Here is a 22,931-nt window from a genome sequence, read left to right on the forward strand (position 1 = left end):
ATATAATCCTCACACGTCTCTTCTTCTTCATGTGATCGTGGCTCTATATAATCCTCACACGTCTCTTCTTCTTCATGTGATCGTGGCTCTATATAATCCTCACACGTCTCTTCTTCTTCATGTGATCGCGGCTCTATATAATCCTCACACGTCTCTTCTTCTTCATGTGATCGTGGCTCTATATAATCCTCACACGTCTCTTCTTCTTCATGTGATCGCGGCTCTATATAATCCTCACACGTCTCTTCTTCATGTGATCGCGGCTCTATATAATCCTCACACGTCTCTTCTTCATGTGATCGTGGCTCTATATAATCCTCACACGTCTCTTCTTCATGTGATCGTGGCTCTATATAATCCTCACACGTCTCTCCTTCATGTGATCGTGGCTCTATATAATCCTCACACGTCTCTTCTTCATGTGATCGTGGCTCTATATAATCCTCACACGTCTCTTCTTTATGTGATCGTGGCTCTATATAATCCTCACACGTCTCTTCTTCTTCATGTGATCGCGGCTCTATATAATCCTCACACGTCTCTTCTTCATGTGATCGCGGCTCTATATAATCCTCACACGTCTCTTCTTCATGTGATCGTGGCTCTATATAATCCTCACACGTCTCTTCTTCTTCATGTGATCGCGGCTCTATATAATCCTCACACGTCTCTTCTTCATGTGATCGCGGCTCTATATAATCCTCACACGTCTCTCCTTCATGTGATCGTGGCTCTATATAATCCTCACACGTCTCTTCTTCATGTGATCGTGGCTCTATATAATCCTCACACGTCTCTTCTTCATGTGATCGCGGCTCTATATAATCCTCACACGTCTCTTCTTCATGTGATCGCGGCTCTATATAATCCTCACACGTCTCTCCTTCATGTGATCGTGGCTCTATATAATCCTCACACGTCTCTTCTTCATGTGATCGCGGCTCTATATAATCCTCACACGTCTCTTCTTCTTCATGTGATCGCGGCTCTATATAATCCTCACACGTCTCTTCTTCATGTGATCGCGGCTCTATATAATCCTCACACGTCTCTTCTTCTTCATGTGATCGTGGCTCTATATAATCCTCACACGTCTCTCCTTCATGTGATCGTGGCTCTATATAATCCTCACACGTCTCTCCTTCATGTGATCGCGGCTCTATATAATCCTCACACGTCTCTTCTTCATGTGATCGCGGCTCTATATAATCCTCACACGTCTCTTCTTCTTCATGTGATCGCGGCTCTATATAATCCTCACACGTCTCTTCTTCATGTGATCGTGGCTCTATATAATCCTCACACGTCTCTTCTTCATGTGATCGTGGCTCTATATAATCCTCACACGTCTCTTCTTCATGTGATCGCGGCTCTATATAATCCTCACACGTCTCTTCTTCTCCATGTGATCGCGGCTCTATATAATCCTCACACGTCTCTTCTTCATATGATCGTGGCTCTATATAATCCTCACACGTCTCTTCTTCATGTGATCGTGGCTCTATATAATCCTCACACGTCTCTTCTTCATGTGATCGCGGCTCTATATAATCCTCACACGTCTCTTCTTCATGTGATCGTGGCTCTATATAACACTCACACGTCTCCTCTTCATGTGATCGTGGCTCTATATAATCCTCACACGTCTCTTCTTCTCCATGTGATCGCGGCTCTATATAATCCTCACACGTCTCTTCTTCATATGATCGTGGCTCTATATAATCCTCACACGTCTCTTCTTCATGTGATCGTGGCTCTATATAATCCTCACACGTCTCTTCTTCATATGATCGTGGCTCTATATAATCCTCACACGTCTCTTCTTCTTCATGTGATCGTGGCTCTATATAATCCTCACACGTCTCTTCTTCTTCATGTGATCGCGGCTCTATATAATCCTCACACGTCTCTTCTTCATGTGATCGTGGCTCTATATAATCCTCACACGTCTCTTCTTCATGTGATCGTGGCTCTATATAATCCTCACACGTCTCTTCTTCTCCATGTGATCGCGGCTCTATATAATCCTCACACGTCTCTTCTTCATATGATCGTGGCTCTATATAATCCTCACACGTCTCTTCTTCATGTGATCGTGGCTCTATATAATCCTCACACGTCTCTTCTTCTTCATGTGATCGCGGCTCTATATAATCCTCACACGTCTCTTCTTCTCCATGTGATCGGGGCTCTATATAATCCTCACACGTCTCTTCTTCTTCATGTGATCGTGGCTCTATATAATCCTCACACGTCTCTTCTTCTCCATGTGATCGGGGCTCTATATAATCCTCACACGTCTCTTCTTCTTCATGTGATCGTGGCTCTATATAATCCTCACACGTCTCCTCTCCATGTGATCGTGGCTCTATATAATCCTCACACGTCTCCTCTTCTTCATGTGATCGTGGCTCTATATAATCCTCACACGTCTCTTCTTCTTCATGTGATCGTGGCTCTATATAATCCTCACACGTCTCTTCTTCATGTGATCGCGGCTCTATATAATCCTCACACGTCTCTTCTTCTTCATGTGATCGCGGCTCTATATAATCCTCACACGTCTCTTCTTCATGTGATCGCGGCTCTATATAATCCTCACACGTCTCTTCTTCATGTGATCGTGGCTCTATATAATCCTCACACGTCTCTTCTTCATGTGATCGTGGCTCTATATAATCCTCACACGTTTCTTCTTCTCGTGTGATCGCGGCCCTATATAATCCTCACACGTCTCTTATTCTTCATGTGATCGCGGCTCTATATAATCCTCACACGTCTCTTCTTCATATGATCGTGGCTCTATATAATCCTCACACGTCTCTTCTTCTTCATGTGATCGCGGCTCTATATAATCCTCACACGTCTCTTCTTTATGTGATCGCGGCTCTATATAACCCTCACACGTCTCTTCTTCATGTGATCGCGGCTCTATATAATCCTCACACGTCTCTTCTTCTTCATGTGATCGCGGCTCTATATAATCCTCACACGTCTCTTCTTCATGTGATCGTGGCTCTATATAATCCTCACACGTCTCTTCTTCTTCATGTGATCGTGGCTCTATATAATCCTCACACGTCTCTTCTTCTTCATGTGATCGCGGCTCTATATAATCCTCACACGTCTCTTCTTCATGTGATCGTGGCTCTATATAATCCTCACACGTCTCTTCTTTATGTGATCGCGGCTCTATATAATCCTCACACGTCTCCTCTTCTTCATGTGATCGTGGCTCTATATAATCCTCACACGTCTCTTCTCCATGTGATCGTGGCTCTATATAATCCTCACACGTCTCTTCTTCTTCATGTGATCGCGGCTCTATATAATCCTCACACGTCTCTTCTTCTTCATGTGATCGTGGCTCTATATAATCCTCACACGTCTCTTCTTCATGTGATCGTGGCTCTATATAATCCTCACACGTCTCTTCTTCATGTGATCGTGGCTCTATATAATCCTCACACGTCTCTTCTTCATATGATCGTGGCTCTATATAATCCTCACACGTCTCTTCTTCATGTGATCGTGGCTCTATATAATCCTCACACGTCTCTTCTTCATGTGATCGTGGCTCTATATAATCCTCACACGTCTCTTCTTCTTCATGTGATCGTGGCTCTATATAATCCTCACACGTCTCTTCTTCATGTGATCGTGGCTCTATATAATCCTCACACGTCTCTTCTTCATGTGATCGTGGCTCTATATAATCCTCACACGTCTCTTCTTCATATGATCGTGGCTCTATATAATCCTCACACGTCTCTTCTTCTTCATGTGATCGCGGCTCTATATAATCCTCACACGTCTCTTCTTCTTCATGTGATCGCGGCTCTATATAATCCTCACACGTCTCTTCTTCATATGATCGTGGCCCTATATAATCCTCACACGTCTCTTCTTCTTCATGTGATCGCGGCTCTATATAATCCTCACACGTCTCTTCTTCATATGATCGTGGCTCTATATAATCCTCACACTTCTCTTCTTCTTCATGTGATCGCGGCTCTATATAATCCTCACACGTCTCTTCTTCATGTGATCGTGGCTCTATATAATCCTCACACGTCTCTTCTTTATGTGATCGCGGCTCTATATAATCCTCACACGTCTCTTCTTCTTCATGTGATCGTGGCTCTATATAATCCTCACACGTCTCTTCTTCATGTGATCGCGGCTCTATATAATCCTCACACGTCTCTTCTTCTTCATGTGATCGTGGCCCTATATAATCCTCACACGTCTCTTCTTCTTCATGTGATCTCGGCTCTATATAATCCTCACACGTCTCTTCTTCATGTGATCGTGGCTCTATATAATCCTCACACGTCTCTTCTTCTTCATGTGGTCGCGGCTCTATATAATCCTCACACGTCTCTTCTTCATGTGATCGCGGCTCTATATAATCCTCACACGTCTCTTCTTCATGTGATCGCGGCTCTATATAATCCTCACACGTCTCTTCTTCTTCATGTGATCGCGGCTCTATATAATCCTCACACGTCTCTTCTTCTTCATGTGATCGCGGCTCTATATAATCCTCACACGTCTCTTCTTCATGTGATCGCGGCTCTATATAATCCTCACACGTCTCTTCTTCTTCATGTGATCGTGGCTCTATATAATCCTCACACGTCTCTTCTTCTTCATGTGATCGCGGCTCTATATAATCCTCACACGTCTCTTCTTCATGTGATCGCGGCTCTATATAATCCTCACACGTCTCTTCTTCATGTGATCGTGGCTCTATATAATCCTCACACGTCTCTTCTTCATGTGATCGTGGCTCTATATAATCCTCACACGTCTCTTCTTCATGTGATCGTGGCTCTATATAATCCTCACACGTCTCTTCTTCTTCATGTGATCGCGGCTCTATATAATCCTCACACGTCTCTTCTTCATGTGATCGCGGCTCTATATAATCCTCACACGTCTCTTCTTCATGTGATCGTGGCCCTATATAATCCTCACACGTCTCTTCTTCTTCATGTGATCGCGGCTCTATATAATCCTCACACGTCTCTTCTTCATGTGATCGCGGCTCTATATAATCCTCACACGTCTCTTCTTCATGTGATCGTGGCTCTATATAATCCTCACACGTCTCTTCTTCATGTGATCGTGGCTCTATATAATCCTCACACGTCTCTCCTTCATGTGATCGTGGCTCTATATAATCCTCACACGTCTCTTCTTCATGTGATCGCGGCTCTATATAATCCTCACACGTCTCTTCTTCATGTGATCGCGGCTCTATATAATCCTCACACGTCTCTTCTTCATGTGATCGTGGCTCTATATAATCCTCACACGTCTCTTCTTCATGTGATCGCGGCTCTATATAATCCTCACACGTCTCTTCTTCATGTGATCGCGGCTCTATATAATCCTCACACGTCTCTTCTTCATGTGATCGTGGCTCTATATAATCCTCACACGTCTCTCCTTCATGTGATCGTGGCTCTATATAATCCTCACACGTCTCTTCTTCATGTGATCGTGGCTCTATATAATCCTCACACGTCTCTTCTTCATGTGATCGTGGCTCTATATAATCCTCACACGTCTCTCCTTCATGTGATCGTGGCTCTATATAATCCTCACACGTCTCTTCTTCATGTGATCGTGGCTCTATATAATCCTCACACGTCTCTTCTTCATGTGATCGTGGCTCTATATAATCCTCACACGTCTCTTCTTCATGTGATCGTGGCTCTATATAATCCTCACACGTCTCTCCTTCATGTGATCGTGGCTCTATATAATCCTCACACGTCTCTTCTTCATGTGATCGTGGCTCTATATAATCCTCACACGTCTCTTCTTCATGTGATCGCGGCTCTATATAATCCTCACACGTCTCTTCTTCATGTGATCGTGGCTCTATATAATCCTCACACGTCTCTTCTTCATGTGATCGCGGCTCTATATAATCCTCACACGTCTCTTCTTCATGTGATCGTGGCTCTATATAATCCTCACACGTCTCTCCTTCATGTGATCGTGGCTCTATATAATCCTCACACGTCTCTTCTTCATGTGATCGTGGCTCTATATAATCCTCACACGTCTCTTCTTCATGTGATCGTGGCTCTATATAATCCTCACACGTCTCTTCTTCTTCATGTGATCGTGGCTCTATATAATCCTCACACGTCTCTTCTTCATGTGATCGTGGCTCTATATAATCCTCACACGTCTCTTCTTCATGTGATCGTGGCTCTATATAATCCTCACACGTCTCTTCTTCATATGATCGTGGCTCTATATAATCCTCACACGTCTCTTCATGTGATCGTGGCTCTATATAATCCTCACACGTCTCTTCTTCTTCATGTGATCGTGGCTCTATATAATCCTCACACGTCTCTTCTTCTTCATGTGATCGTGGCTCTATATAATCCTCACACGTCTCTTCTTCATGTGATCGTGGCTCTATATAATCCTCACACGTCTCTTCTTCATGTGATCGTGGCTCTATATAATCCTCACACGTCTCTTCTTCATGTGATCGCGGCTCTATATAATCCTCACACGTCTCTTCTTCTTCATGTGATCGTGGCTCTATATAATCCTCACACGTCTCTTCTTCTTCATGTGATCGCGGCTCTATATAATCCTCACACGTCTCTTCTCCATGTGATCGTGGCTCTATATAATCCTCACACGTCTCTTCTTCATGTGATCGCGGCTCTATATAATCCTCACACGTCTCTTCTTCTTCATGTGATCGCGGCTCTATATAATCCTCACACGTCTCTTCTTCTTCATGTGATCGCGGCTCTATATAATCCTCACACGTCTCTTCTTCATGTGATCGTGGCTCTATATAATCCTCACACGTCTCTTCTTCTTCATGTGATCTCGGCTCTATATAATCCTCACACGTCTCTTCTTCATGTGATCGTGGCTCTATATAATCCTCACACGTCTCTTCTTCATGTGATCGTGGCTCTATATAATCCTCACACGTCTCTTCTTCATGTGATCGTGGCTCTATATAATCCTCACACGTCTCTTCTTCTTCATGTGATCGCGGCTCTATATAATCCTCACACGTCTCTTCTTCATGTGATCGTGGCTCTATATAATCCTCACACGTCTCTTCTTCATGTGATCGTGGCTCTATATAATCCTCACACGTCTCTTCTTCTTCATGTGATCGCGGCTCTATATAATCCTCACACGTCTCTTCTTCATGTGATCGTGACTCTATATAATCCTCACACGTCTCTTCTTCTTCATGTGATCGCGGCTCTATATAATCCTCACACGTCTCTTCTTCATGTGATCGTGGCTCTATATAATCCTCACACGTCTCTTCTTCATGTGATCGTGGCTCTATATAATCCTCACACGTCTCTTCTTCGTGTGGTCGCGGCTCTATATAATCCTCACACGTCTCTTCTTCATGTGATCGTGGCTCTATATAATCCTCACACGTCTCTTCTTCATGTGATCGTGGCTCTATATAATCCTCACACGTCTCTTCTTCATGTGATCGTGGCTCTATATAATCCTCACACGTCTCTTCTTCGTGTGGTCGCGGCTCTATATAATCCTCACACGTCTCTTCTCCATGTGATCGTGGCTCTATATAATCCTCACACGTCTCTTCTTCATGTGATCGCGGCTCTATATAATCCTCACACGTCTCTTCTTCTTCATGTGATCGTGGCTCTATATAATCCTCACACGTCTCTTCTTCTTCATGTGATCGCGGCTCTATATAATCCTCACACGTCTCTTCTTCTTCATGTGATCGTGGCTCTATATAATCCTCACACGTCTCTTCTTCTTCATGTGATCGCGGCTCTATATAATCCTCACACGTCTCTTCTTCATGTGATCGCGGCTCTATATAATCCTCACACTTCTCTTCTTCTTCATGTGATCGCGGCTCTATATAATCCTCACACGTCTCTTCTTCTCCATGTGATCGTGGCCCTATATAATCCTCACACGTCTCTTCTTCTTCATGTGATCGTGGCTCTATATAATCCTCACACGTCTCTTCTTCTTCATGTGATCGCGGCTCTATATAATCCTCACACGTCTCTTCTTCATGTGATCGCGGCTCTATATAATCCTCACACGTCTCTTCTTCATGTGATCGTGGCTCTATATAATCCTCACACATCTCTTCTCCATGTGATCGCGGCTCTATATAATCCTCACACGTCTCTTCTTCTTCATGTGATCGTGGTTCTATATAATCCTCACACGTCTCTTCTTCTTCATGTGATCGTGGCTCTATATAATCCTCACACGTCTCTTCTTCATGTGATCGCGGCTCTATATAATCCTCACACGTCTCTTCTTCATGTGATCGCGGCTCTATATAATCCTCACACGTCTCTTCTTCATGTGATCGTGGCTCTATATAATCCTCACACGTCTCTTCTTCTTCATGTGATCGCGGCTCTATATAATCCTCACACGTCTCTTCTTCATGTGATCGTGGCTCTATATAATCCTCACACGTCTCTTCTTCATGTGATCGTGGCTCTATATAATCCTCACACGTCTCTTCTTCATGTGATCGTGGCTCTATATAATCCTCACACGTCTCTTCTTCATGTGATCGCGGCTCTATATAATCCTCACACGTCTCTTCTTCTTCATGTGATCGTGGCTCTATATAATCCTCACACGTCTCTTCTCCATGTGATCGTGGCTCTATTTAATCCTCACACGTCTCTTCTCCATGTGATCGTGGCTCTATTTAATCCTCACACGTCTCTTCTCCATGTGATCGTGGCTCTATATAATCCTCACACGTCTCTTCTTCATGTGATCGTGGCTCTATATAATCCTCACACGTCTCTCCTTCATGTGATCGTGGCTCTATATAATCCTCACACGTCTCTTCTTCATGTGATCGTGGCTCTATATAATCCTCACACGTCTCTTCTTCTTCATGTGATCGCGGCTCTATATAATCCTCACACGTCTCTTCTTCATGTGATCGTGGCTCTATATAATCCTCACACGTCTCTTCTTCATGTGATCGTGGCTCTATATAATCCTCACACGTCTCTTCTTCATGTGATCGCGGCTCTATATAATCCTCACACGTCTCTTCTTCATGTGATCGTGGCTCTATATAATCCTCACACGTCTCTTCTTCATGTGATCGTGGCTCTATATAATCCTCACACGTCTCTTCTTCATGTGATCGTGGCTCTATATAATCCTCACACGTCTCTTCTTCATGTGATCGCGGCTCTATATAATCCTCACACGTCTCTTCTTCTTCATGTGATCGTGGCTCTATTTAATCCTCACACGTCTCTTCTTCATGTGATCGTGGCTCTATTTAATCCTCACACGTCTCTTCTCCATGTGGTCTCCTCTCTGTATGACCCTCACACGTCTCTTCTCCATGTGGTCTCCTCTCTGTATGACCCTCACACATCTCTGCTCTCCCGTGTTGCTCGCTCCTCAGGTTTCGGCCTGTAAGGCTCCGCCTCCTGTGAAGCCCCTCCCTCTGGTCCGCAGTCAGCACTGGCAGGAGCCGCTGCTCGCAGTACCACAGTACCCGGAGTGCCTCTCGGCAGTGCCCGCACGGTATGACGATCTTCAGCTTTGTTGCTCTGTCCGGCTCTTTATCGTGGGGTCCGTTAATTATTGGGGGTTTTGTGTTGTGACATTTTTAAGTCTTGGGGGGAGGGGGGTGATATTTTCCTTCGCACAGGCGACTTCCTGTTGACGACCATTGTTTTCTCTACACGTCTCCTTTGCTTATTTTAAGCTCATGTGATTTTCTTCTGTCATTTCCAGGCTTGCTCCACGACCCCCCTACACACGACAGACCCCTAAAGTGTAACCTCTGGAGGTATCCCGGGATCTGAAGTCTCATGACTACTGTACACATGACACGGGACTATTGTGCCTTGTACATGCCTCGCACACGCATCTCCCCGCTGCACGTGTGCGGGCCGCGCTGTCCTCGGGGACATTCACTTTTATTTTGGGGGAGAGTTTACATGAATATAGGTAATAAGTGGAGGTCTCTCGGGGAGAGACAAAGGACGCTGCCTTTATTTTCTACATGAAGGCTCCTATTTTTTGGAGCTGGTATTGTGTGATTGTGATGTGGCTGGGAGTTGGGGATGATGATCAGAACATGGGCGGCACTCCTGGCAGATCCTGTGGACTATCCGCAGGTACTGATGGTGTGCCTGGGACTGGTTAGGTGGGCAGGAGTCTGGAGTCTTCCTAGGATCAGCTGCCAGGAGAAGGCACGTCCAGGCTCTTCATGGGATCGGTCTGCAAGTTGCCAGCTCGTGGATTCTTCCCCGGATCGTACCGTACTTGTGGGCTCTTCACGGCATCAGCCCGCAGCGGGCAGCATTTTGCGGTTGCAGACTGCACAATTTGTATATGTGGATTGTATATAATATAAATGATAAAGAGCCAATCTGTGATGTCATGATTACACCTCAACTCCCCTCTGTCCCGTGTATCACAGAGAATTAGATCCAGCAGGTGGTATCACATAAGGTTAGCTACACTGGCTCATCTGTACGCTCTGTGATGGTGGATGGCGACAGTACGGCCATCTCTGCCTTGTGCGGAGCCATACAAGACCGGCCATCTCTGCCTTGTGCGGAGACATACAAGACTATGACCGGGGCAGTGGCTCACCTTGGTCTGAGGCTCCGGATCACAGTTGCTCCGGGGTGTGTTCTGATATCTGTCTCCAGACGGGCTAGTTGAGGACATTGCAGTGGCCATGTGACCTATGACCTCAGGCTCCTCCATGCCCGGCCATCTGGACTGACTTTGAGGCGTCAGGGGTGAATTGGGGGCAAAAAAAAATTGGGGTTGAGCGGATCTCTTGCAGCGAACAGAGGAGGTGAGAGCGGATCTTTCACAATAACGAGATGTGCTGACCAGATCCTGGGCAGAGTAAAATGAGGGGCCACAGTGGATCCTGCACATCATCATACTGAATAGAGATGATGAGTGGTTTCTGTGCATTAAGAGGATAGGGCGATCGTATCCTTCCACTACAGGGCTGTGATGAGAGGAGCCGACTGCATCCTGTGCACGAAGACCGGATCCTGCGCAGTGAAAAAGGGGCACGAGCAGATCCTCTGTACTGAGAAGAGGGGCTGACAAGATCCTTCATGTAGCACCAGCGTCTGGCCTTCTGCCTCCCTCCCCCCCGCAGAGATGCCGACTCACTCACCAACTCACTCACTGCATTTCCTCCCTCCTCGGCTGCTATTGCTGCCCGGGGTCTGCACATGGCCCTTAGATCCCCGGGCACTGTGCTTAGGGCGCGAGCAGTCCCGTCTTCTTAAAGGGACAGCGCGCTCAGTCCTAAAGTGTCCCCAGCCAATGGCTGGGAGACACTTATTGTTTAAGGCACCTCCACCTGATGGGAGGTGCCTGTACAACTTACTAAGTCTGTTTCTAACATGCTTGTTAGTTTTCAGGTCCCAGTGCTTGCATTCCAGTATACCTGCCTGTCTATCAGCCGTGCCCACCTTCCTGTCTGTGTATCACCCGTTCCCGCTTGCACATGCCTACCAGGATACCAGTCGTGTCCACCAGTACCTGCCTGTGTGTCTGTCTTGCCGGTCACTGTACCAGTTGAGCCAGCCAGTACTTGTCAAGTCTACCATTTCTGGCCATTGCTGCCTCCTGTCCCTTGGGGGTCAGCTGCCATCCACCCGAGGTCAGTCCTGGTGTAGCACCCGGTTCTACCTCCCTCGTCTCTCCTCGGATCGCGGTATCGTCAGCTGCCGTGCATCCGAGGTCAGACTTGGTGAAGCACTTAGTCAAGCTGTGATGACACAGCTTTTCTTCTTAATTATGCCAGACATGCATACCATATATTTATGTTGATTTCTGAACTTGTGCTTTTGTTTGGTTGGTCAACACAGACTATTGTTTGAATAAACCTGAATGTTGATCACTTGAGTTGATATTTGGTAATTGATGAATGGCTGTTATCTACAATGTATTGTCTGACAGTTTTACAATACAGCAACTCAGGGTCGTTGAACAATGGATGTTTGCTAGATATATTAAATACTATTGTAGGGTGGCTGCCAATCACTATTAGGGGATGAGCTGTGGATACTCGAGCATTGTGATCCCTGACCCTTGACCTGTGAATGATGGTTTGAAAGGACAAATGTGAACTATAAAAGGGGGTCTCTGCGTCTTTTCAAGGAGACACTACAGGATGACAGCCAAAGTGACCACAACCCTGGCTGGTGGAAAATTACAGAACTGCTCCATTGACCATTGCTGAACTATCAGAGACGATTTGAAGAATCCAGGTTGGGACATTCGGGTCACCTGGCCACATATCTCACTGCCCTGAACCCAGCGAGCCAGCGGAAGGGTGACACTCTGTAATTTGCACCATCTTGGGTATTTGCTGGGATTGTTCTATATGTTAGTGATTGCTGGTGGTTCAATAAGTTATTGCCATGCGGTTTACCCTCACCCTGTGTTGTCTGAGTAGTGTTCTGCCCACAGAAGACCTCGTGTCTTCACACAAGCCCCTGCAGGACCTCCTCGGATCACTGCACAGTGGTCCCACCACCCAGTCCGTTACACTCCACACTAAGACTAGATCCCGAGCAGTGACAACGGGGTGACTGGATCCTGTGCATTAAGAAGATAGGGCGATCGTATCCTTCCAGTGCAGATCTGTGATAAGAGGAGGCGACTTCATCCTGTGCACGAAGACCAGATCCTGTGCAGTGGAAAAGGGACAAGAGCAGATCCTCTGTACTGGGAAGAGGGGCTGACAAGATCTTGCACACGAAGACCTGATCCTGTGCCTTGACAACGGGGTGACTGGATCCTGTGCAGTGAAAGGGAGAGTGGATCCTGTGCTCTGTGTAGAGGAGCTTGTTAGATGTTGTTCATGAAGACCCGAAAAAAGAGAGCTAGTGGATCTACACCTTGAAAACTCTGGGTGAACGAATTGAGGAGGCGAGCGGATTCTGTACAGTGAAAAGACGGGACAAGAACAAAGCTTACATACTGAGAAGAGGGGCTGATAGGATCCTGTGCACTAAGACTGGATCATGTGTGCTAGAAATAGGGAGCAAGCAGATCCTGTGCCCTGAAAATGTTTGAATCCCATGTAGTGAAAACAGGTGCAAGTGGATCCTTTTCAGTGAAAGTAAGAGGCCAGAGGAACCTGCACAGTGAAAAATGGGGGCAAGTGTATCCTGTGTGCTGAGGATAGGGGATGAGTGGATCCCGTACACTAAGAAGGGTGGATGAGGAACCCTGTGCACTAATGAGAGTGGGAGAGGGGACCCTGTGCACTGAGGAGAGGAAGGCGTGCGGACCATGTGCATTGAGGAGAGGAAGGCGTGCGGACCCTGTGCACCGAGGAGAGGAAGGCGTGCGGACCCTGTGCACTGAGGAGAGGAAGGCGTGCGGACCCTGTGCACTGAGGAAAGAAGGCGTGCGGACCCTGTGCACTGAGGAGAGGAAGGCATGCGGACCCTGTGCACTGAGGAGAGGAAGGCGTGCGGACCTTGTGCACTGAGGAGAGGAAGGCATGCGGACCCTGTGCACCGAGGAAAGAAGGCGTGCGGACCCTGTGCACCGAGGAGAGGAAGGCGTGCGGACCCTGTGCACCGAGGAGAGGAAGGCGTGCGGACCCTGTGCACCGAGGAGAGGAAGGCGTGCGGACCCTGTGCACCGAGGAGAGGAAGGCGTGCGGACCCTGTGCACCGAGGAGAGGAAGGCGTGCGGACCCTGTGCACCGAGGAGAGGAAGGCGTGCGGACCCTGTGTACTGAGGAGAGGAAGGCGTGCGGACCCTGTGCACTGAGGAAAGAAGGCGTGCGGACCCTGTGCACTGAGGAGAGGAAGGCATGCGGACCCTGTGCACTGAGGAGAGGAAGGCGTGCGGACCCTGTGCACTGAGGAGAGGAAGGCGTGCGGACCCTGTGCACTGAGGAGAGGGGTAAGGGGGACAGAGGGGTCTGTAGGAAGGGGGAAGTGGAGACAGGGAGGGAGAGGGATCTGGGGGAGGAAGGACAGAGGAGTCAGTGGGAAGTAGGGACAGAGGGATCTAGTAAAAGTCAGAGGGGTCTGTGGAAGGAGGGACAGGGAGTTTGAGAAGCAAGAACAGAGGAGTCTGGGAAATGGGTCAAAGGGATCTGGGGCAAGAGGGACCTGTGGGAGGAAAGACAAAGTGATCTGTGCTGTGGGAGGAGGGACAGAGTGATCTGGGGGAGGAGGGACATGAGTCTGGGAAATAGGGACAGAGAGATCTAGTGGAGGAGAGACAGATGGGGCTGTAGAAGGAGGGACAATGATTTGGGGGAGGAAGGACAGAGGAGTCTGGGAAGTGGGTACAGAGGGATTTGGGGGAGAAGGGACCTGTGGGAGGACGGACAGAGGGACCTGTGGAAGGAGGGACCTGTGGGAGGAGAGACAAAGGGATCTGTGCTGTTGTAGGAGGGACAGATGGGTCTGTGGAAGGAGAGACAGGATTTTTTGGGGGGGACAGAGGGATCTGAGAGAGAAGGGGGAACTGAAGGATCTTGGGGAGGAGGGACAGGGATCTGAGTGAGCGGGGGAACTGAAGGATCTTGGGGAGGAGGGACCTGTGGGGGGGATCAGAGGCATCTGGAAAGAATGGACACAGAGGTCTGTAAGGAGAGGGAGGGTGGAGCTGTGTGTTGTAGGGGTATTAGGGTGCTCTGTCTTAGGGAGATGTTGGAATACTCGGGGCTCTGTGTTTCCTGGGGTCCTGTGTGGGGTACATGGGTGTTGTGGATTTCTTGTGGTCCTGTGTGAGGTATATGTTGGGTGCTGTGGATTTCCTGGGGTGCTGTGTGGGGTACATGGGTGTTGTGGATTTCTTGTGGTCCTGTGTGAGGTATATGTTGGGTGCTGTGGATTTCCTGGGGTGCTGTGTGGGGTACATGGGAGTTGTGGATTTTTTGGGGTGATGTGTGGGGTACACAGATGCTGTGGATTTCTTGGGGTCCTGTGTGGGGTACACGGGTGCTGTGGGGTTATACGGGTGCTATGGATTCCCTGGGGTCCTGTGTGGGGTACACGGATGCTGTGAATTTCTTGGGGTCCTGTGTGGGGTACACGGGTGCTGTGGATTTCCTGGGGTGCTGTGTGGGGTTATACGGGTGCTGTGGATTTCTTTGAGTGCTGGACGTGGAGTACACGGGTGGCTTGGATTTCATGGGGTCTTGTGTGGGATACACAGGGGGTGTGTGGGGTATGCGGGGGCTGTGGATTTCTTGGGGTCCTGTGTGGGGTACATGGGTGCTGTGGATTTCATAGGGTCCTGTGTGGGGTACATGGGTGCTGTGGATTTCATAGGGTCCTGTGTTGGGTACACGGGTGCTGTGGATCTATTGGGGTGCTGGGTGGAGTACACAGGTGCAGTTGATTTCATAGAATCCTGGAATATTGGAGTTGGAAGAGACCTCCAGGGTTATCATGTCCAACCCCCTGCTCAATGCAGGATTTACTAAACTCTCAGACAGATGTCTCTCCAGCCTCTGTTTGAAGACTTCTGCTGAAAGAGACCTCACCACTAGTGATGATCGAGCACTAAAATGCTCGGGTGCTCGTTGCTCGGGTCGAGCACATTGGAATACTTGGGTACTCGACCCGAGTAACGAGCCCAATGTAAGTCAATGAGAAGCTCAAGCATTTTTCCGCCGGACCCCCCAGAGGTCTGGAGGGGTCCTAAAAATTGGTCAAATCGATGGAAACAGTGCTGAAATTACATGGGAACAGCATGGGGAAGACCCCTGGAAGCATCTCTGCATCCCAGGTCACTGCCTAAAACTGTGGTCATCAGACGTGATCCTATGTTACTGCGGTAATAATACAGACATTTTTTGCAACGTGACAAATATTACACTCCATTTAAAATGGTAAAGGTGTGTGTCAAGGGACGGGGACGTGGACGTAATGGTGATGGTGTACTCAGAGGCCAAAGCCATGGGCAAGATGAAACTGTGCCTGCTGAGGGAACACAACAAGCACCCACATCATGTCGACCTAGCTTCCTGCCCCACTTTCTAGGGGGCCGCGGAACACCACTGTTGACGAAAGACCAGTGTGAAAAGGTTGTTGGTTGGATAGCAGATAATGCTTCCAGTCAATTTGCCACCACCACCACCCTGTCTTCCACACGGTCCACTCTCTGTAGCCTTGAGTCTTGACCACATAATCCTCACCCTGATCCTCCTTTCTCCCACCATGCCGAGTGCCCGGAGACAAATGATCCCACACTTGGACACTCTGAAGAGCTGTTTTGTTCATCTTTCTTTACAGATTCTGGCCTCTCGCTCGGTCCGCTTCAAGCGGGGCATGAGGATATCGCATTTACAAATGCCCAAATATGTACACAGCCACGGTCACAAGAAGGCGACAGTGGGAAAGTGCAATTACTGTCGCAAGAGGTGGATGATGAGACACAATCAGCAAGTCAGGAGGAAGCCCATGGTGCGTACGTGGAAGACGAGGTGGTGGACGATTAAGTCACTGACCCAACCTGGCAAGGTGACATCCATATCGAGGACAGCAGCACAATGGACGAGGGAGGCATAACACCACAACAGGCAGGAAGAAGTAGTGGGGTGGCCACAGACACAAGGCGGGCAACTGTTCCCCAGAACACCAATACCAGGGAAGTTGCCAGTACAACTGTTAAGTCTTCCTGAGTCTGGCTCTTTTTTAAAGACTGTCCAGTTAACCCAAAAAAGGCCATTTGCAACATCTGCCATGCCTGCTTCAGCAGGGGCAGGAAAACTAGCAGCCTGACCACCACCAGCATGCTCAGGCACATGACAGCAAAGCACCCGACTAGTTGGGCCGAATGCCAGGTTCCAGAAACAGTGTCTGCGGGTGACACCACTGCCTGTTCCACTGTTGTGCGTGCACACCAATCCCCTGTCAATGGCGCAGGCTAAGATGCCTCCCACCCTGCACCTATCGTTGCACACTTGCAACCACCACCATCTGCAACCACATCCATGTCCTTTTCCCAGCGCAGCGTACAGTTGTCCCTACCCCAGCCCTTTCAACGCAAGTGCAAATACGCAGCCAACCACCCACAGACCAGAATACTAAACTGCCACATTTCTCGACTTCTTTCACTGGAAATGTTGCCTTATAGGCTCGTGGAGACTGAAGCTTTCCGCAACCTCATGGTGGCACACGTCCCTCGGTACTCTGTCCCCAGCTGCCACTATTTCTCCCGGTGTGCCGTCCCCGCATTACACAAGCACGTGTCCCAGAACATTAGCCGTGCCTTCAACAACGCGGTTACTGGGAAGATCCACCTAACCACGGACACATAGAAAAATGCTTGTGGGCAGGGACGGTACATCTCACGGACGGCACACTGGGTTAATATTGTGGAAGCTGGGACCCAGTCGGTCGCTGGGAAGGAACACGTCATCCCGATGCAGAGGATTGCGGGCCCTGGGTCAATCAGGGTTGCCCCCACATTCTACAGCTCCTGCACCTCCTCTTCAGTCTGCATCTTCGAAATGACCACATCAGTCGCAAGCTGGAAGCAGTGCCTCGGTGAAGTGGCAACAGGCTGTGCTGAAGCTAATACAATACTGTTCACCATTATTGTCACCCCTTCATTGTTTTCATAGACTTGTACAATATCTTCAGAACTAAATGCAAATGTACCAAAGTTATATCCTCAGGACTTAGTGGTCCAAAGTAATACAACACTAAAACATTGTTTTTCAACTTCAATGTTGCAATTTCAAAGAAAGAAAACTGAATAAACAGCATGTGCAGCAATAAATGCCCCCCTAATTAATACTTGGTTGCACACCCTTTGGCATTGCTGACAGCCTACAAACATTTCTTGTAGCCATCTATATGCTTCATGCACTTCTCAGCTGGAATTTTCTCCCATCTTCCTTTGCAGTTTATTTGAGCTCTTGAACGTTTGCAGGGTTCTTTTTCCCAATGGCAGATTTCAACTCACCCCAAAGATTTTCAATGGGATTGAGGTCAAGACTCATTGCTCGCCATTTTAAAACAGTCCATTTTTTTTCGTTTCCAACCATTTCTGTGTACTTTTGGATGTGTGCTTTGGGTCATTGTGTTGCTGGAGGACCCATGATCTTCGACTCAAACCAAGTGTCACTGGTGTGTCAGATGTGACAGACAGCCGCCCTGCAGTTGGTTGCAGAAGATCTCTTTGTTTGGCATTACAGACACCTTCTTAGATCTGTCTCACTCTAGGACCCAGTGGCTACCTTCTACCTTCCTCCTGATAAGTGATGCCCAGGCCTGGGTGTCTAAATACTTTGTTTGCTACAGGGAGGTGCCCATGATATTCGCATGTTCCCTTGTGAAGGCTTGGAGCTATTGCAGTCTGTTTACTTCCTCTCTGGTGCTAGGAGGATGTGTGGTATAATCTCTCTGAAGTTGGCTCAAGCTAAGTTACTTTCCCCCTTGTTTGTCTCCCTGTTGTCTTTAGTTGTTAGTGGGGACTGACTAGTGTTCATCCCACCCACTTCCTTATCCACGGCCAAGCTCTGGGGAAATACAGGATATAGGTTCCTGTGCGGCGATTGGTGAGGAACCAATAGAGGGACGATATTGGAGACAGGGTGAGATCAGCCTAGGAGGTCTCCATCCCCCCTTTCCCTAGTGTCTGGGCTCCCTTTCCTTTGTGTTGCAGTTAGTCTTTCCCACATCTTGCGTGACATTATCACTGGCCGTGCACATTTAGAGAAAAAAACAAAAACAAATTGACACTTGGGTTTATTTCTGTGTTTTTTTTTCAGACTTGTTTTTTTTCCCCCTTTCTCCCTTGGTATGGGATCAGTTGCAGAGCTGCTGTGCAGTCTGTCTCTGGAGGTGAATGACCTCCACTGTGAGGTTCAGCAACAGCATCAGTGGCTACAGGTCGCTAATGTGGGGGGGTCTCTGCAGGTAGGCCTCAAGGTTGCCCTCCTGGACAGATTTTCAGGAGGTAGGGACAAGTTTTTTGTGTTCAAGGAGGCCTGCAAACTGTATTTTAAGCTTCGTCCTTACTCCTCCGGAAATGAGGAGCAACAAGTGGGAATTGTGATCTCTCTACTGCAGGGAGATCCGCAATCCAGGGCTTTTTCTTTACCGCAGGACTCCGTTTGTCTCCAGTCTCTGGAGGGGTTTTTCGGGGCTCTGGCAGTCATCTATGATGACCCTGACCGAGTCGCCTTGGCTGAGTGTAGGCTACGTCGCCTTCAGCAGGGGAATCGGTCAGTGCAGACGTACAGTTCTGAATTCCGTAGATGGGTGATGGATTCTAAATGGAAGGACTCAGCCCTTAGAAGTCAATTTTGTGAGAGTCTTACTGAAAGGTTGAAAGATGCTTTTTCTGTATATAAAACTCCTGAGTCCTTGGAGGCTGCCATGTCGTTGGTTGAAAACCCAGAGATGACAACCGGTACCCCAAAAACTGCACCTTCTGAACAGTGAAAACACATTTTTCTAGTTTGGCATAAAGTTTGTTACCCCTTAATATCTGGAGCACTTGCTTAACATGCCCCCGATGTGTCTCAAAATCAGCTGAATAAACCAAAATATCGTCCAGATAGACCACCACAAACCTCCCCACCAAATGATGGAAAATATCATTCATGAAATGCTGGAATACCGCAGGTGCATTGGTCAAACCGAAAGGCCATAACCAGACTCTCAACATGTCCTTCCGGGGTATTGAACGCTGTTTTCCATTCGTCCCCTTCTCTGATTCTAACCAGGTTGTAGGTTCCCCTGAAATAAAACTTAGAGAATATCTTAGCTCCTACAACCTGGCTGAACAAATCAGGAATCAGAGGAAGAGGGTATGGATCCCGGATGGTAATTTGATTTATTTCTCGGAAATCTAAACAGGGACGTAGACCGCCATCTTTTTTCTTCACAAAGAACCCTGCCACCACGGGCGAAGATGAGGGTCTGATATGTCCCTTCTCCAGACTTTCCATAATGAAATCCTTCATGGCTTGTCTCTCAGGGCCAGAAAGATTATACAGTCTGGACTTCGGTAGTTTAGCTCCGGGGGTCAGGTTAATAGGACAGTCATAAGCACGATGAGGAGGCAAATCCTGACACCCCGTCTCAGAAAAAACGTCCTCAAAACCGGACAGAAAAGCAGGTAATATTTCCGTAGAGACTGTAGCAAGGGAAATATCTAAACAGTTCTCACGGCAGTAATCTCCCCATTCAATGATCTCCCCGGTTTGCCAATCCACCAACGGATTATGTTTAACAAGCCAAGGAATACCCAAAACAATTGGTGTGGGAAGATTGTCCAGGACATAGCAAGGGATTATTTCACAATGAACTGACCCCACCCTCAGTTTTTCCAATATGTACAATCTGAGTAAACGCTTTTTGTGCAAGTGGCACCGAGTCAATGGCAAAGATGGGAATAGGTTCAGCTAAAGTACAGCAAGCAAGACCATGAGTTCTCACAAACTCAGCATCAACTATGCTGACCCCAGCTCCACTGTCAACAAATACAGAAATTTTCTCGGTTTTGCTCTCTAGCACCACCTCTGCTGTCAGGACAAAGCGGGAACTGCAGTTTGGCTACAAATGCACCCCTTGTTTATCCAACTCCAGACTACCAAGAGTTAATCTAGTCTTTTGTTTAGGAATTGAAGGACAGGTCCCAACAAAATGTCCCTTTTTCCCACAAAAAACATACGCCTCTTTTCTTGTGAATCTCCGGGGAGATGTATGATGTAGAGACACCCCCTAACTGCATGGGTTCCTCCACCTCCCCCAGTACTGGTTCACCCCCAGACCGCTCCCCTGGCAGAGGTACACAACCCCGACAAGAGAGTAGAGAGATCACAATTCCAACCCGCTGCTCCTCATCTCCGGAGGAGTAAGGACAAAGTTTAAAATACAATTTTCATGCCTCCTTAAACATAAAAAACTTGTCCCTACCTCCTGAAAACCTGTCCGGGAGAGCAACCTTGGGTTCAGGCTGGACAGGCCTACCTGCAGAGACCCCCACAATGGCGACCTATAACCGCTGATGCTGCTGCTGAACCTCACAGCGGAGGTCATTCACCTCCAGAGACAGACTACGCAGCCGCTCTGCAACTGATCCCATACCAGGGGAGAAAGGGGAAAAAAAAGGTGCACGCCCAAAAACACAGAAAGAAAAAAAACAAAATGTCAGTTCCCTTTTTTTTTTCCTTTTCAAAATGTGCTCAGCCGGCTATAATGTCACGCCAGGTGTGGGAAAGACTTAGTGCAACACAGGGAAAAGGGAAAGGGAGCCCAGACTCTAGGGAAGGGGGGGGTGGAGACCTCCTAGGCTGAACTACTGTCACCCTGTCTCCCCTAACAACCCTATATTGACTCTTCACTAATTGCCGCACGCGTGCCTCGCCCTGACTTTCCCTGGCATGGCTAAGGCTAGGGATGGGAGGAGATGAGCATTAGTCGATCTCCACTAAACTCTATAGACAACAAGGGTGGACAAACAGGGGGACAATGCTTAGCTTTAGACGACTCCATGCAAATGTGAACTTGGCCTCAAGCTCCAGAGAGTAGTGATATGTCGGTCGCGAGCGATCCGGCACAAAGAGCCGGCTCCCTGCTGTGACTGATGGGAGCCGACACCCCAGTGAGAGCCACTAACTTCTTTGAATGGCTCTCACTGAGTGTAAAATTGCAGTCATCGGCGGCCGTAACTTCTCCCACCCGACCCAAACTCCGGCCACTATTCAATTTATTGGCTAATTACGAGTGGGCGGAGTTTTGGCATCATCTATGTCATCTTAAATATGTGTTCACCTATGGTGAACACATATTTAATAAGGATCCATTTAGGATCCAAAAGAGCCGGACTGCCCATCACTACCAGAGAGAAATGAAGTACTGCTCTAGCTACAGTAAGCCTTCACCAGTAGAAATGGTATCCAAGTACCCTGTGTGGAGTACATGAGGGGCTGTGGATTTCCTGGGATCCTGTGTGGGGTTCAAGGGTGCTGTGGGTTTCCTGGGATCCTGTGTGGGGTACACGGGTGCTGTGGATTTCCTGGGGTCCTGTGTGGGGTACACGGGGGGCTGTGGATTTCCTGGGATCCTGTGTGGGGTACACAGGTGTTGTGGAATTCTTGGGGTCCTGTGTGGGTACATGGGTGCTGTGTATTTCCTGGGGTCCTGTGTGGGGTACACGGATGCGGTGGCTTTCATAGGGTCCTGTGTGGGGTACACAGGGGGGCTGTGGATTTCCTGGGATCCTGTGTTGGGTATTCGGATGCTGTGGATTTCCTGGGGTTCTGTGTTGGGTACTCGGGTGCTATGGATTTCCTGAGGTCCCGTGTGGGGTACATGGGTGCTGTGGATTTCCTGGGGTCCTGTGTGGGGTACACGGGTGCTGTGCATTTCCTGGGGTCCTGTGTTGGGTACTCGGGTGCTGTGGATTTCCTGGCGTCCTGTGTGGGGTACACTGGTGCTGTGGATTTTCTGGCATCCTGTGTGGTGTACACTGGTGCTGTGGATTTCCTGGGATCCTGTGTGGGGTAAAAGGGTGCTGTGGATTTCCTGGGGTCCTGTGTTGGGGTACACGGGTGCTGTGGATTTCCCTGGGGTCCTGTGTGGGGTACACTGGTGCTATGGATTTCATAGGGTCCTGTGTGGGGTACACGGGTGCTATGGATTTCCTGGGGTCCTGTGTGGGGTAATCGGGTGCTATGGATTTCCTGGGGTCCTGTGTGGGGTACTCGAGTGCTCTGGATTTCCTGGAATCCTGTGTGGGGTATACGGGTGCTGTGGATTTCCTGGAATCCTGTGTGGGGTATACGGGTGCTGTGGATTTCCTGGGGTCCTGTGTGTGGTACTCGGGTGCTATGGATTTCCTGGGGTCCTGTGTGGGGTACACGGGTGATGTGGATTTCCTGGTGTCCTGTGTGT

At 48.3% G+C, this 22,931-nt stretch overlaps 1 protein-coding gene across 5 annotated transcripts in view; it reads left to right on the top strand.

The window, feature by feature from the left end:
- ADAM15 (ADAM metallopeptidase domain 15) overlaps nt 1-11,943 on the top strand; it is a 97,271-nt gene extending 85,328 nt beyond the window's left edge. For all 5 annotated transcript variants that reach the window (XM_073637299.1, XM_073637300.1, XM_073637301.1 and 2 more), the window contains 2 exons: nt 9,458-9,579; nt 9,793-11,943. In XM_073637299.1, coding sequence (XP_073493400.1) covers nt 9,458-9,579; nt 9,793-9,838 — 168 coding nt within the window. In that variant the 3' untranslated portion in view covers nt 9,839-11,943. The remainder of the gene's footprint in view (nt 1-9,457; nt 9,580-9,792) is intronic.
- Nucleotides 11,944-22,931: the final 10,988 nt, after the last annotated feature.

Source organism: Phyllobates terribilis, unplaced genomic scaffold (genome assembly GCF_046119375.1).
Source record: "Phyllobates terribilis strain yellow unplaced genomic scaffold, ASM4611937v1 Scaffold_6__1_contigs__length_29720123, whole genome shotgun sequence".
Classification (NCBI taxonomy): Eukaryota; Metazoa; Chordata; class Amphibia; order Anura; family Dendrobatidae; genus Phyllobates; species Phyllobates terribilis.